The sequence below is a fragment of the Pseudophryne corroboree genome, chromosome 1 (genome assembly GCF_028390025.1).
Source record: "Pseudophryne corroboree isolate aPseCor3 chromosome 1, aPseCor3.hap2, whole genome shotgun sequence".
Taxonomy (NCBI): Eukaryota; Metazoa; Chordata; class Amphibia; order Anura; family Myobatrachidae; genus Pseudophryne; species Pseudophryne corroboree.
Genome location: NC_086444.1, coordinates 68,113,963 through 68,127,435, shown reverse-complemented (window position 1 = coordinate 68,127,435; position 13,473 = coordinate 68,113,963). Strand labels below are relative to the sequence as shown.

General features: G+C 50.3%; 1 protein-coding gene across 5 annotated transcripts in view; it reads left to right on the top strand.

The window, feature by feature from the left end:
* LOC135055867 (threonine--tRNA ligase 1, cytoplasmic) overlaps nt 1-13,473 on the top strand; it is a 407,014-nt gene that overhangs the window by 293,996 nt on the left and 99,545 nt on the right. The window contains exon 3 of one of the 5 annotated variants that reach the window (XM_063960420.1): nt 3,997-4,187. The exons of the other annotated variants lie outside the window; for them this stretch is intronic. Coding sequence (XP_063816490.1) covers nt 3,997-4,187 — 191 coding nt within the window. The remainder of the gene's footprint in view (nt 1-3,996; nt 4,188-13,473) is intronic. 5 annotated transcript variants of the gene reach the window in all.

Sequence of the window (13,473 nt, the reverse complement as noted above, 5' to 3'; positions counted from 1 at the left end):
CTCGGGAGCGGTGGGGGGTCGACTCAAGAATTTCAGCGCACAGTGGGCTTGCTCACAGGTGGACCCCTGGATCCTGCAGGTAGTATCTCAGGGTTACAGGTTGGAATTCGAGAAGTCTCCCCCTCGCAGGTTCCTAAAGTCTGCTTTGCCAACGTCTCCCTCAGACAGGGCGACGGTATTGGAAGCCATTCACAAGCTGTTTTCTCAGCAGGTGATAGTCAAGGTACCCCTCCTACAACAGGGAAAGGGGTATTACTCCACGCTATTTGTGGTACCGAAGCCGGACGGCTCGGTAAGACCTATTCTAAATCTGAAATCTTTGAACCTGTACATACAAAAATTCAAGTTCAAGATGGAGTCACTCAGAGCAGTGATAGCGAATCTGGAAGAAGGGGACTTTATGGTGTCCCTGGACATAAAGGATGCTTACCTGCATGTCCCAATTTGCCCTTCACATCAAGGGTACCTCAGGTTCGTGGTGCAAAACTGTCATTATCAGTTTCAGACGCTGCCGTTTGGATTGTCCACGGCACCTCGGGTCTTTACCAAGGTAATGGCCGAAATGATGATTCTTCTGCGAAGAAGAGGCGTATTAATTATCCCTTACTTGGACGATCTCCTGATAAGGGTAAGGTCCAGAGAACAGCTGGAGGACGGAGTAGCACTAACCCGACTAGTGCTGCAACAACACGGGTGGATTCTGAATTTTCCAAAATCTCAGTTGACCCCGACGACACGTCTGCTGTTCCTGGGAATGATTCTGGACACGGTTCAGAAAAAGGTGTTTCTTCCGGAGGAGAAAGCCAGGGAGTTATCCGAACTTGTCAGGAACCTCCTAAAACCAGGGAAAGTGTCTGTGCATCAATGCACAAGAGTCCTGGGAAAGATGGTGGCTTCTTACGAAGCGATTCCATTCGGCAGATTCCACGCACGAACTTTTCAGTGGGATCTGCTGGACAAATGGTCCGGATCGCATCTGCAGATGCATCAGCGGATAACCTTATCGCCACGGACAAGGGTGTCTCTTCTGTGGTGGTTGCAGAGTGCTCATCTGTTAGAGGGCCGCAGATTCGGCATACAGGACTGGGTCCTGGTGACCACGGATGCCAGTCTGAGAGGCTGGGGAGCGGTCACACAGGGAAGAAACTTCCAGGGAGTATGGTCAAGCCTGGAGATGTCTCTTCACATAAATATACTGGAGCTAAGAGCGATTTACAATGCTCTAAGTCTGGCAAAACCCCTGCTTCAGGGTCAGCCGGTGTTGATCCAGTCGGACAACATCACGGCAGTCGCCCACGTAAACAGACAGGGCGGCACAAGAAGCAGGACAGCAATGGCAGAAGCTGCAAGGATTCTTCGCTGGGCGGAAGATCATGTGATAGCACTGTCAGCAGTATTCATTCCGGGAGTGGACAACTGGGAAGCAGACTTCCTCAGCAGACACGATCTACACCCGGGAGAGTGGGGACTTCATCCAGAAGTCTTCCACATGATTGTGAACCGTTGGGAAAAACCAATGGTGGATATGATGGCGTCCCGCCTCAACAAAAAACTGGACAGGTATTGCGCCAGGTCAAGAGACCCTCAGGCAATAGCTGTAGACGCTCTGGTAACACCGTGGGTGTTCCAGTCAGTGTATGTGTTCCCTCCTCTGCCTCTCATACCAAAAGTACTGAGAATTATACGGCAAAAGGGAGTAAGAACGATACTAGTGGCTCCGGATTGGCCAAGAAGAACTTGGTACCCGGAACTTCAAGAGATGCTCACGGAGGATCCGTGGCCTCTACCTCTAAGACGGGACCTGCTTCAGCAGGGACCGTGTCTATTCCAAGACTTACCGCGGCTGCGTTTGACGGCATGGCGGTTGAACGCCGAATTCTAAGGGAAAAAGGCATTCCGGAAGAGGTCATTCCTACACTGGTAAAAGCCAGGAAGGAGGTGACTGCACAATATTATCACCGCATTTGGAGAAAATATGTTGCGTGGTGTGAGGCCAGGAAGGCCCCCACGGAGGAATTTCAACTGGGTCGATTCCTACATTTCCTGCAAACAGGATTGTCTATGGGCCTCAAATTGGGGTCCATTAAGGTTAAAATTTCGGCCCTGTCGATTTTCTTCCAGAAAGAATTGGCTTCAGTTCCTGAAGTCCAGACTTTTGTAAAAGGAGTACTACATATACAGCCCCCGGTTGTGCCCCCAGTGGCACCGTGGGATCTTAATGTAGTCTTGGATTTTCTCAAATCCCATTGGTTTGAGCCGCTCAAATCGGTGGAGTTGAAGTATCTTACATGGAAAGTAACCATGCTACTGGCCCTGGCTTCAGCCAGGAGAGTATCAGAATTGGAGGCTTTATCATATAAGAGCCCATATCTGATTTTCCATACGGACAGGGCAGAACTGCGGACGCGTCCTCATTTTCTGCCTAAGGTGGTGTCAGCGTTTCACCTGAACCAGCCTATTGTGGTGCCTGCGGCTACTAACGATTTGGAGGATTCCAAGTTGTTGGACGTGGTCCGGGCATTGAAAATATATATTTCAAGAACGGCGGGAGTCAGAAAGTCTGACTCACTGTTTATATTGTATGCACCCAACAAGATGGGTGCTCCTGCTTCTAAGCAGACGATTGCTCGTTGGATTTGTAGCACAATTCAACTTGCACATTCTGTGGCAGGCTTGCCACAACCTAAATCTGTCAAGGCCCATTCCACAAGGAAAGTGGTCTCATCCTGGGCGGCTGCCCGGGGGGTCTCGGCATTACAACTCTGCCGAGCTGCTACTTGGTCAGGGGCAAACACGTTTGCAAAATTCTACAAATTTGATACCCTGGCTGAGGAGGACCTTGAGTTCTCTCATTCGGTGCTGCAGAGTCATCCGCACTCTCCCGCCCGTTTGGGAGCTTTGGTATAATCCCCATGGTCCTGACGGAGTCCCCAGCATCCACTTAGGACGTTAGAGAAAATAAGAATTTACTTACCGATAATTCTATTTCTCGTAGTCCGTAGTGGATGCTGGGCGCCCATCCCAAGTGCGGATTGTCTGCAATACTTGTACATAGTTATTGTTACAAACAAATTCGGGTTGTTATTGTTGTGAGCCGTCTGTTCAGAGGCTCCTACGTTTGTCATACTGTTAACTGGGTTCAGATCACAAGTTATACGGTGTGATTGGTGTGGCTGGTATGAGTCTTACCCGGGATTCAATATCCTTCCTTATTGTGTACGCTCGTCCGGGCACAGTATCCTAACTGAGGCTTGGAGGAGGGTCATGGGGGGAGGAGCCAGTACACACCACCTAATCCTAAAGCTTTATTTTTGTGCCCTGTCTCCTGCGGAGCCGCTATTCCCCATGGTCCTGACGGAGTCCCCAGCATCCACTACGGACTACGAGAAATAGAATTATCGGTAAGTAAATTCTTATTTTTAATAAGCTACTTGTAAATCCTTTTCTCGTAGTCCGTAGAGGATGCTGGGCGCCCGCCCAGCGCTTTGTGATCCTGCAGTGGTTACTTAGTTCAGTACTGCTTAGTTCTAGGTTAAGTACTGTTTTTTTACTTGGTAAGTAATGTTGTTCAGCCGTTGCTGATGTTTCAAGCTAAGTTAGCTTGGTTTGCCTTGTGTGTGAGCTGGTGTGAATCTCGCCACTATCTGTGTACAATCCTTCTCTCTAAGATGTCCGTCTCCTCGGGCACAGTTTCTAGACTGAATCTGGTAGGAGGAGCCAGCTCACACTCTCAAACTCTTAAAGTGCCAATGGCTCCTAGTGGACCCGTCTATACTTCATGGTACTAATGTGGACCCTGGCATCCTCTACGGACTACGAGAAAAGGATTTACCGGTAGGTAATTAAAATCCTGTTATTCCGCTCTGTTAAATACAGCCCTTGATACACATGAATATGAAATTATTACTCTACCTTCTCTATAAAATCAGAACCTTACAGACTGTTCATTGATTTTATAAACCCCTTGATTTTCTGCCGATTGTTCTTGATGTCTAGCTGAATCCCTGGCCGGAGTTTATTGACCAGAGACTTAAAATATACAATACACTGAAAGCGGAGCATGATGCCCTCCTGACCGAAAAGGCAGCAAAGGACAGCAAGCCCATCAAGGTGACCTTGCCGGATGGGAAGCAAGTGGATGCGGAGTCTTGGAAGACCACCCCGTATCAAATAGCTTCTGGCATCAGGTAAAGAAATTATTATTATTAGCCTATCCTCACCATCACCACCATCCCCCCAAAATGTTGTATTATGGGCTCTCCAGTAGATCTACAGAGATCACCATGGTCTGTTAGCTTTCTCAGATCTTGTGTTGTGACTACACTAATGTTGCCCATGCAGAATGATCTAATTCTAGACAACGTACTTGCTATGACATTATTACGTTGCCCGTCCTAATCACATACAATTGGACCAGTTGGTAATGCCTTCAGCTAGATCATTACCATTAGCTGTCTGGTGTGTTGTGGCGGGTAAAGGCACTAAGTGGTAATTATAGGTGACCCAGTCAGTGGCATGTTAGTGGAGATACAGGTTGCATCAAGTTATTTGTCAAATTTCTCTTACGTCCTAGAGGATGCTCGGGGTCCACATTAGTACTATGGGGTATAGACGGGTCACTAGGAGCCATGGGCACTTTAAGACTTTGATAGTGTGGGCTGGCTCCTCCCTCTATGCCCCTCCTACCAGACTCAGTTTAGAAAATGTGCCCGGTGGAGCCGGTCACAGCTAGGGACCTCCTAGAGCTTTTCTAGTTTATTATTTTATTAAGATGTTAGGCACAGGGAGGCTGCTGGCAACAGCCTCCCTGCTTCGTGGGACTTAGGGGGGGAGTAGTGTCCAACCCTCTGAGTTAATGGCTCCTTTCTCCCCTGACAGGACATTAAGCTCCTGTGATGATCTTTGGCCCCCGAGGTGACTGCTCACTCCCGCAGCATGCCGCCACCCCCTAACAGAGCCAGAAGATTGCGGTGGTGAGTGTGTCACCGGCGACCTGACAAGCGGGGAATCTGTGTAAATGGCGGCATCAGGGTGGGAGTGCAGTACTGACAGTGCGCCTCGGAAGGCTCAGCGGTACACACGGTGCGGCGCTGTGAGGGGCGCCCTGAGCCAGCGCAGGTACCCTTGAAAACTGGTCACAATTGCTATCAGGGACATTAGTTCTGCTGTTAGACACTATACCTCAGGCCAGTATAATCCTACAAAGTGCGGGAAGACGCACCATGTTTGGGGGCGGAGCTTCTCAGAGCGGACCCAGCAGCTCACCAGCACCATTTCCCTCCCTGCAGATCATCACTGAGAGACGCTGACAGGGAACTCTGAGCCTCCACACGACTCCAGCTATCCTGTGCTGTACCAGGGGGTTGTAGAAGGATGGGGGGGGGGGAGAGGAGAGTGCTTAGTCACAACTGTGTAATCTATTAAGGTTACACAGTCAGCGCCAGGTACAGATTCTGTATCTGCCTTCTGGGGCGCTGTGTGAGTGCTGGCTCCATTACTCTGTCTCTCTCTGAAAGTACTTGGGGGAAACTGTGTCTGACATTTTCCTGTGTGTGTGTGTGTGCCATGTCCAGGGACTCTGTGTCTTGTGTGGCAGAATATGTATCTTCTCCAGAGGAATCCATTCCATGTACACAAGAATCATATTTTGTCTCAGCCTTTCGAATCCGAGTCCCAGTGGGTACTTCTATTAAGGGAATGATATCCCATATTTCTACTAGGATTATGCATTATGAGACTGAATCACAGATTTTAAAACAATCTGTGGGGGTTTTGTCTGGTTCTGTTCCCTCTACCTCAAAATCCCCTTGTATATACCCAAAGAAGCGTGCGCTTGCTCAGATTAAGCAAGTCAACACGGACACCGACTCTGACGCGGCAGACGGTGATGCGGATATGCAGGGGGGTGAGGCTTCCCTGGCAAGAGGGGTGCAACTCATGATTGAGGCTATTAGGGATGTGTTACACATTACTGACAAACCACCTGAGCAGGTAGAGGAGGCTTACTTTACAGACCATAAGAAAGCCCTCCCTGACCTTCCCTGCGTCTAAGGAATTATATGCAAATTTCCAGATCCCAAAGAGGGTTCTTGTGGCGTTTCCTTTCCCTGAGGGTGATAGGAAAAAGTGGGAAAATACCCCTATAGTAGATGCTTCTGTATCTAGACTGTCTAAAAAGGTGGTTTTACCTGTTCCTGGGTCTACCGCTTTGAAAGAATCGGCAGACTGCAAGATTGAAACTACGCTAAAATCCATATACACTGCTTCAGGGTGGTGTTAAGGCCCACTATTGCCTGTACATTGATTTCTAAAGCCATAGTAAAGTGGTCAGGCACATTACTAGAGGACTTAGATTCTATGGATAGAAGTGACATTGAATTGGTTTTACGTAACATACGGGATTCTGCGGGTTTCATGGTGGAGGCAATGAAGGACCTGGGTCATCTGAATGCAAGGACATCTTCCATGGCTGTCTCCGCAAACAGGGTACTCTGGCTGCGCCAATGCTTGGCAGACGCGGAATCCAGGAGAAGTGTGGAGAACCTACACTTCACAGGTCAGGCTCTCTCTGGGGAAGCATTGGATGCCTGTATCTCCACGGCAACCACTGGTAAGTCAACCTTTCTTCCCTCAGCCACTCAGACGCCGAAGAAACCCTTTTCTACGTCCTCAATGCAGTCCTTTCGGGCCGCAAAAGCTAAAAAGTCCAAGCCGCCTGCCACTTTCTTCAGAGGTGGTCGGGCAAAATCAAAAAAACTGCACACACAGTTTACCAGGAACAGAAGCCTGTCTCTGTTTCCTCAAAATCCTGAGCATGACGGTGGACCTCACAGCCTGGAGAACGTGCAGGTGGGAGCGAGACTGGATCCCTGGGTACAGGATATTGTGTCCCAGGGGTACAGACTGTAGTTTCAAGAGCTCCCCCCTCACAGATTCTTCAAATCAGGCTTGCCGGCTTTGCTGACGGAAAGGGCTATCCTACAGGAACCCATTCAAAAATTGGAAAGGTCAGATGTCATTGTTTCAATTCCACCTCATCTTGAAAACAAGGGTTACTAGTCAAACCTATTTGTGGTACCGAAACCGGATGGTTCGGTCAGACCGATTTTGAACCTGAAATCGTTAAACCCTTATCTGAAGGAATTCAAGTTCAAAATGGAATCTCTGAGAGCGGTAATCTCAGGTCTGGAGGAGGGAGAGTTTCTGGTATCCCTGGATATCAAGGATGCGTACCTCCACATTCCGATTTGGCTGCCTCACCAGGCTTATCTCAGATTTGCGCTGTTGGACTGTCCCTATCAGTTCCAGGCTCTGCCATTCGGCCTCTCCACGGCACCGAGGGTGTTCACCAAGGTTATGGCAGAGATGATTGTCTCCTCCACAGGCAGGAAGTGAATATAATTCCATACCTGGATCATCTGCTAATAAAAGCGTCCTCCAGGGAGAAGTTGTTGCAGAGCATTGCTCTCACGACTCGACTGCTCAGGGATCACGGATGGATCCTGAATCTTCCAAAGTCGCATTTGGAGCCGACAAGGAGATTGTCTTTCCTAGGGATGATCCTCGACACAGCGGCAGAGGGTATTTCTACCGGTGGAGAAAGCGTTGGTGATGCAATCGATGGTCTGGGATGTCTTGAAGCCTGCCCGGGTATCGGTTCATCAGTGCTTTCGCCTTCTGGGGAAGATGGTTGCCTCCTATGAGGCGCTACAGTACGGAAGATTTCATGCACGGTCCTTCCAACTGGACCTCCTAGACAAGTAGTCAGGTTCTCACCTACACATGCACCAGAGGATACGTCTGTCGCCAAAAGCCAGGATCTCACTCCTATGGTGGCTACAACTGCCTCACCTTCTAGAGGGCCGCAGGTTCGGGGTTCAGAACTGCATCCTTCTTACCACGGATGCAAGTCTCAGAGGTTGGGAAGCGGTCACCCATGGGGAAACCTTCCAAGGAAGGTGGTCAAGTCTGGAATCCATTCTTCCGATAAACATCCTGGTACTAAGAGCCGTGTACAGTGGTCTTCTACAGGCGTCACACCTTCTGCAAGATCAGGCCATTCAGGTGCAGTCGGACAATGTAACGACGGTGGCCTACATAAACCGACAGGGCGGAACGAAGAGCAGAGCTGTGATGTCAGAGGTGTCAAGAATCCTCCTCTGGGCAGAAAAGCACGCTGTGGCGCTGTCCGCAATCTTCATTCCAGGACTGGACAACTGGGAAGCAGACTTCCTCAGCAGGCACGATCTCCATCCAGGAGAGTGGGGCCTCCATCCGGAGGTGTTTGCGGAGGTGACAAGGGTTTGGGGTGTACTGCAAATAGACATGATGGCCTCTCGTCTCAACAAGAAGCTTCGGAGGTACTGTTCCAGGTCACGAGACCCACAAGCAGCGGCGGTGGACGCCCTGGTAATTCCGTGGGTGTTCAGGTCAGTGTACGTGTTCCATCCACTTCCACTCATCCCAAGGATTCTAAAACTCAGAGAGAGAACAAGAGTTCACGTAATCCTCATTGCTCCGGACTGGCAAAGAAGGGCCTGGTACGCGGATCTTCTGGAGTTACTGCTGGAAGATCCGAGGCCTCTTCCTCTTCGAGAGGACCTTCTGCAACAGGGGCCATTTGCTTATCAAGACTTACCACGGCTACGTTTGACGGCATGGAGGTTGAACGCCAGATCTTAGCTCGGAAAGGCATTCCGAACAAGGTTATTCCTACCCTGATACAGGCTAGGAAAGGAGTAACGTCTAAACATTACCATCGCATTTGGAAAAAGTATGTGTCTTGGTGTGAATCCAAGAAGTTTCCTACAGTGGAGTTTCAACTTGGACGGTTTCTCCTCTTCCTGCAAGCAGGTGTGGATATGGGCCTGCGTTTGGGATCCCTTAAATCCAGATTGCGGCCTTATCCATTTCTTCCAGAAACAACTGGCTTCCTTCCCTGAGGTTCAGACTTTCTTGAAAGGGGTTCTGCACATACAGCCTCCCTTTGTGCCGCCTACGGCACCCTGGGATCTTGACGTGGTGGTGCGGTTCCTGCAATCGGATTGGTTCGAGCCTCTACAGGAGGCTGAGGTCAAGTTTCTTACGTGGAAAACTGTCACGTTGTTGGCCTTGGCTTCTGCTAGACGTGTGTCAGAATTGGGGACTTTATCTTGTAATAGCCCCTACTTAATCTTCCATGCTGATAGAGCGGAACTCCGGACGCATCAGCAGTTCCTTCCGAAGGTTGTGTCGACTTTTCATATCAAGCAACCTATTGTGGTGCCAGTGGCTACTGACACCTTAATTCCATCAAGGTCATTGGATGTTGTAAGGGCTCTGAAGATCTATGTGGCGAGGACTGCTCGTCACAGAAAATCGGACTCTCGGTTTGTCCTGTATGATCCCAAGAAACTTGGGTCTCCTGCTTCTAAGCAGACGATTTCTTGCTGGATCAGGTTCACTATCCAGCATGCGTATTCTACGGCCAGATTGCCGTGTCCAAGATTGGTTAAGGCCCACTCTACACGTAAGGTGGGTTCTTCCTGGGCGGCTGCCCGGGGAATCTCTGCTTTACAACGTTGCCGAACGGCTACTTGGTCAGTGTCGAACACGTTTGCTAAGTTCTACAAGTTCGATACTTTGGCCTCTGAGGACCTAAAGTTTGGTCAATCAGTTCTGCAGGAGCCTCCGCGCTTTCCCTCCCTTTCTGGGAGCTTTGGTACATCCCCATGGTACTAATGTGGACCCCAGCATCCTCTAGGACGTAAGAGAAAATAGGATTTCTCTAACGTCCTAGTGGATGCTGGGGACTCCGTAAGGACCATGGGGAATAGACGGGCTCCGCAGGAGGCAGGGCACTCTAAGAAAGAATTTGGATACTGGTGTGCTCTGGCTCCTCCCTCTATGTCCCTCCTCCAGACCTCAGTTTGAATCTGTGCCCGGACGAGCTGGGTGCTACTTAGTGAGCTCTCCTGAGGTTGCTAAAAAGAAAGTATTTTGTTAGGTTTTTTTATTTTCAGAGAGATCTGCTGGCAACAGGCTCTCTGCTACGTGGGACTGAGGGGAGAGAAGCAGCCCTACTCACCGAAGATAGGTCCTGCTTCTTAGGCTACTGGACACCATTAGCTCCAGAGGGATCGTACACAGGATCGCACCCTTGGTCGTCCGATCCCGGAGCCGCGCCGCCGTCCCCCTCGCAGAGCCAGAAGACAGAAGCCGGTGTCTGAAGCAAGAAGACGTCGAAATCGGCGGCAGAAGACTCCAGTGTTCGTATGAGGTAGCGCACAGCACTGCAGCTGTGCGCCATTGCTCCCACACTAACCCACACACTCCGGTCACTGTAGGGTGCAGGGCGCAGGGGGGCGGCGCCCTGGGCAGCAATTAGGAACCTCTTGGCAAAAAGCAGCATATATACAGTTGGGCACTGTATATATGCATGAGCCCCCGCCATTATTTTACACACAAACGCGGGACAGAAGCCCGCCGCTGAGGGGGCGGGGCTTCTTCCTCAGCACTCACCAGCGCCATTTTCTCTCCACAGCTCCGCTGAGAGGAAGCTCCCCAGGCTCTCCCCTGCAGAATCACGGTAGAAGAGGGTAAAAAGAGAGGGGGGGGGGGCACATAAATTTGGCACAAAAACAGTATATACAGCAGCTACTGGGTTAACACTAAGTTACTGTGTGATTTCTGGGTCATATGGCGCTGGGGTGTGTGCTGGCATACTCTCTCTCTGTCTCTCCAAAAGGCCTTGTGGGTGAACTGTCTTCAAATAGAGCATCCCCTGTGTGTGTGGTGTGTCGGTACGCTTGTGTCGGCATGTTTGACGAGGAAGGCTATGTGGAAACAGAGCGGGAACAAATGAATGTGGGGTCGCCGCCGACGGCGCCGACACCCGATTGGATGGATATGTGGAAGGTTTTTAAATTATAATGTTAATTCCTTGCATAAAAGGTTGGATAAAGCTGAAACCTTGGGACAGTCAGGGTCTCAACCCATGCCTGATCCTATGTCGCAGAGGCCGTCAGGGTCTCAGAAGCGCCCACTATCCCAAATTGTTGACACAGATATCGACACGGATTCTGACTCCAGTGTCGATGGCGATGAGGCAAAGTTACAGCCTAAAATGGCTAAAGCCATCCGTTACATGATTATAGCAATGAAAGATGTGTTGCACATCACAGAGGAAACCCCAGTCTCTGACAAGAGGGTTTATATGTATGGGGAAAAAAGGCAAGAGGTGACCTTTCCCCCTCCACATGAGTTATGTGAAAAGGCTTGGGAATCTCCAGATAGGAAACTGCAGATTTCCAAACGGATGCTTATGGCGTATCCCTTCCCGCCAACGGACAGGCTACGCTGGGAATCCTCCCCTAGGGTGGACAAAGCTCTAAAACGCTTATCCAAGAGGTTAGCCCTGCCGTCACAGGATACGGCCACCCTAAAGGATGCTGCTGATAGAAAGCAGGAGGGTATCCTGAAGTCCATTTATACACATTCAGGTACCTTACTAAGGCCGGCGATTGCGTCGGCCTGGATGTGTAGTGCGGTAGCAGCATGGACAGATACCTTATCTGAGGAACTTGATACCTTGGATAAGGATACTATATTACTAACCCTGGGGCATATAAAAGACGCTGTCCTATATATGAGAGGTGCTCAAAGAGACATTAGCCTACTGGGCTCTAGAATAAATGCAATGTCGATTTCTGCCAGAAGGGTCCTGTGGACTCGGCAATGGACAGGCGATGCCGACTCAAAAAGGCACATGGAGGTTTTACCTTAAAAGGGTGAGGAATTGTTTGGGGACGGTCTCTCGGACCTGGTCTCCACAGCTACGGCTGGAAAGTTTCAAATTTTTTGCCATATGTTCCCTCGCAACCTAAGAAAGCACCGTATTACCAAATGCAGTCCTTTCGATCACAAAAAGGCAAGAGGAAAGAAGCTGCATAACACAGCTAGTTCCCAGGAACAGAAGTCCTCCCCGGCTTCCACTAAATCCACCGCATGACGCTGGGGCTCCACAGGCGGAGCTAGGCCCGGTGGGGGCGCGTCTCCGAAATTTCAGCCACAAGTGGGTTCACTCCCAGGTGGATCCCTGGGCTATAGAGATTGTGTCTCAGGGATACAAGCTGGAATTCGAAGAGATGGCCCCTCACCGTTACCTCAAATCGGCCCTGCCAGCTTCCCCCTTAGAGAGGGAAATAGTGTTAGCTGCAATTCACAAATTGTATCTTCAGCAGGTGGTGATAAAGGTTCCCCTCCTTCAACAGGGAAGGGGTTACTGTTCGACCATGTTTGTGGTACCGAAACCGGACGGTTCGGTCAGACCCATATTGAATTTAAAATCCCTGAACATATACCTGAAAAGGTTCAAGTTCAAAATGGAATCGCTCAGAGCGGTCATCGCAAGCCTGGATTTTATGGTGTCTCTGGACATAAAGGATGCATACCTTCATGTCCCCATTTATCCACCTCATCAGGCGTACCTCAGATTTGTGGAACAGGATTGTCATTACCAATTCCAGATGTTGCCGTTTGGTCTCTCCACGGCACCGAGAATATTTACCAAGGTAATGGCGGAAATGATGGTACTCCTGCGGAAGCAAGGGGTCACAATTATCCCATACTTGGACGATCTCCTCATAAAGGCGAGGTCCAGAGAGCAGTTGCTGATCAGCGTAGCACGCTCTCGGGAAGTGTTACAACAGCACGGCTGGATTCTGAATATTCCAAAGTCGCAGCTGATTCCTACGACGCGTCTGCCCTTCCTGGGCATGATTCTGGACACAGACCAGAAGAAGGTTTTTCTCCCGATGGAGAAGGCTCAGGAACTCATGACACCGGTCAGAGACCTCTTAAAACCAAAACAGGTGTCGGTGCATCACTGCACGCGAGTCCTGGGAAAGATGGTGGCAGCGTACGAGGCCATTCCCTTTGGCAGGTTCCATGCGAGGACCTTTCAATGGGATCTGTTGGACAAGTGGGCCGGATCACATCTACAGATGCATCGGCTGATCACCCTATCCCCCAGGGCCAGGGTGTCTCTGCTGTGGTGGCTGCAGAGTGCTCACCTTCTCGAATTCCGCAGATTCGGCATTCAGGACTGGGTCCTGGTGACCATGGACGCAAGCCTCCGAGGGTGGGGGGCAGTCACACAGGAAAGAAATTTCCAAGGGGTGTGGTCAAGTCAGGAGACTTGCCTTCACATCAATATCCTGGAACTAAGGGCCATATACAACGCCCTAAGTCAAGCGGAGAACCTGCGTCGCGACCAATCGGTGCTGATCCAGTCAGACAACATCACCGCAGTTGCTCATGTAAACCGCCAAGGCGGCACAAGGAGCAGGGTGGTGATGGCGGAAGCCACCAGAATTCTTCGCTGGGCGGAGAATCACGTAAGAGCACTGTCAGCAGTGTTCATTCCGGGAGTGGACAACTGGGAAGCAGACTTCCTCAGCAGGCACGACCTCCACCCGGGAGAGTGGGGACTTC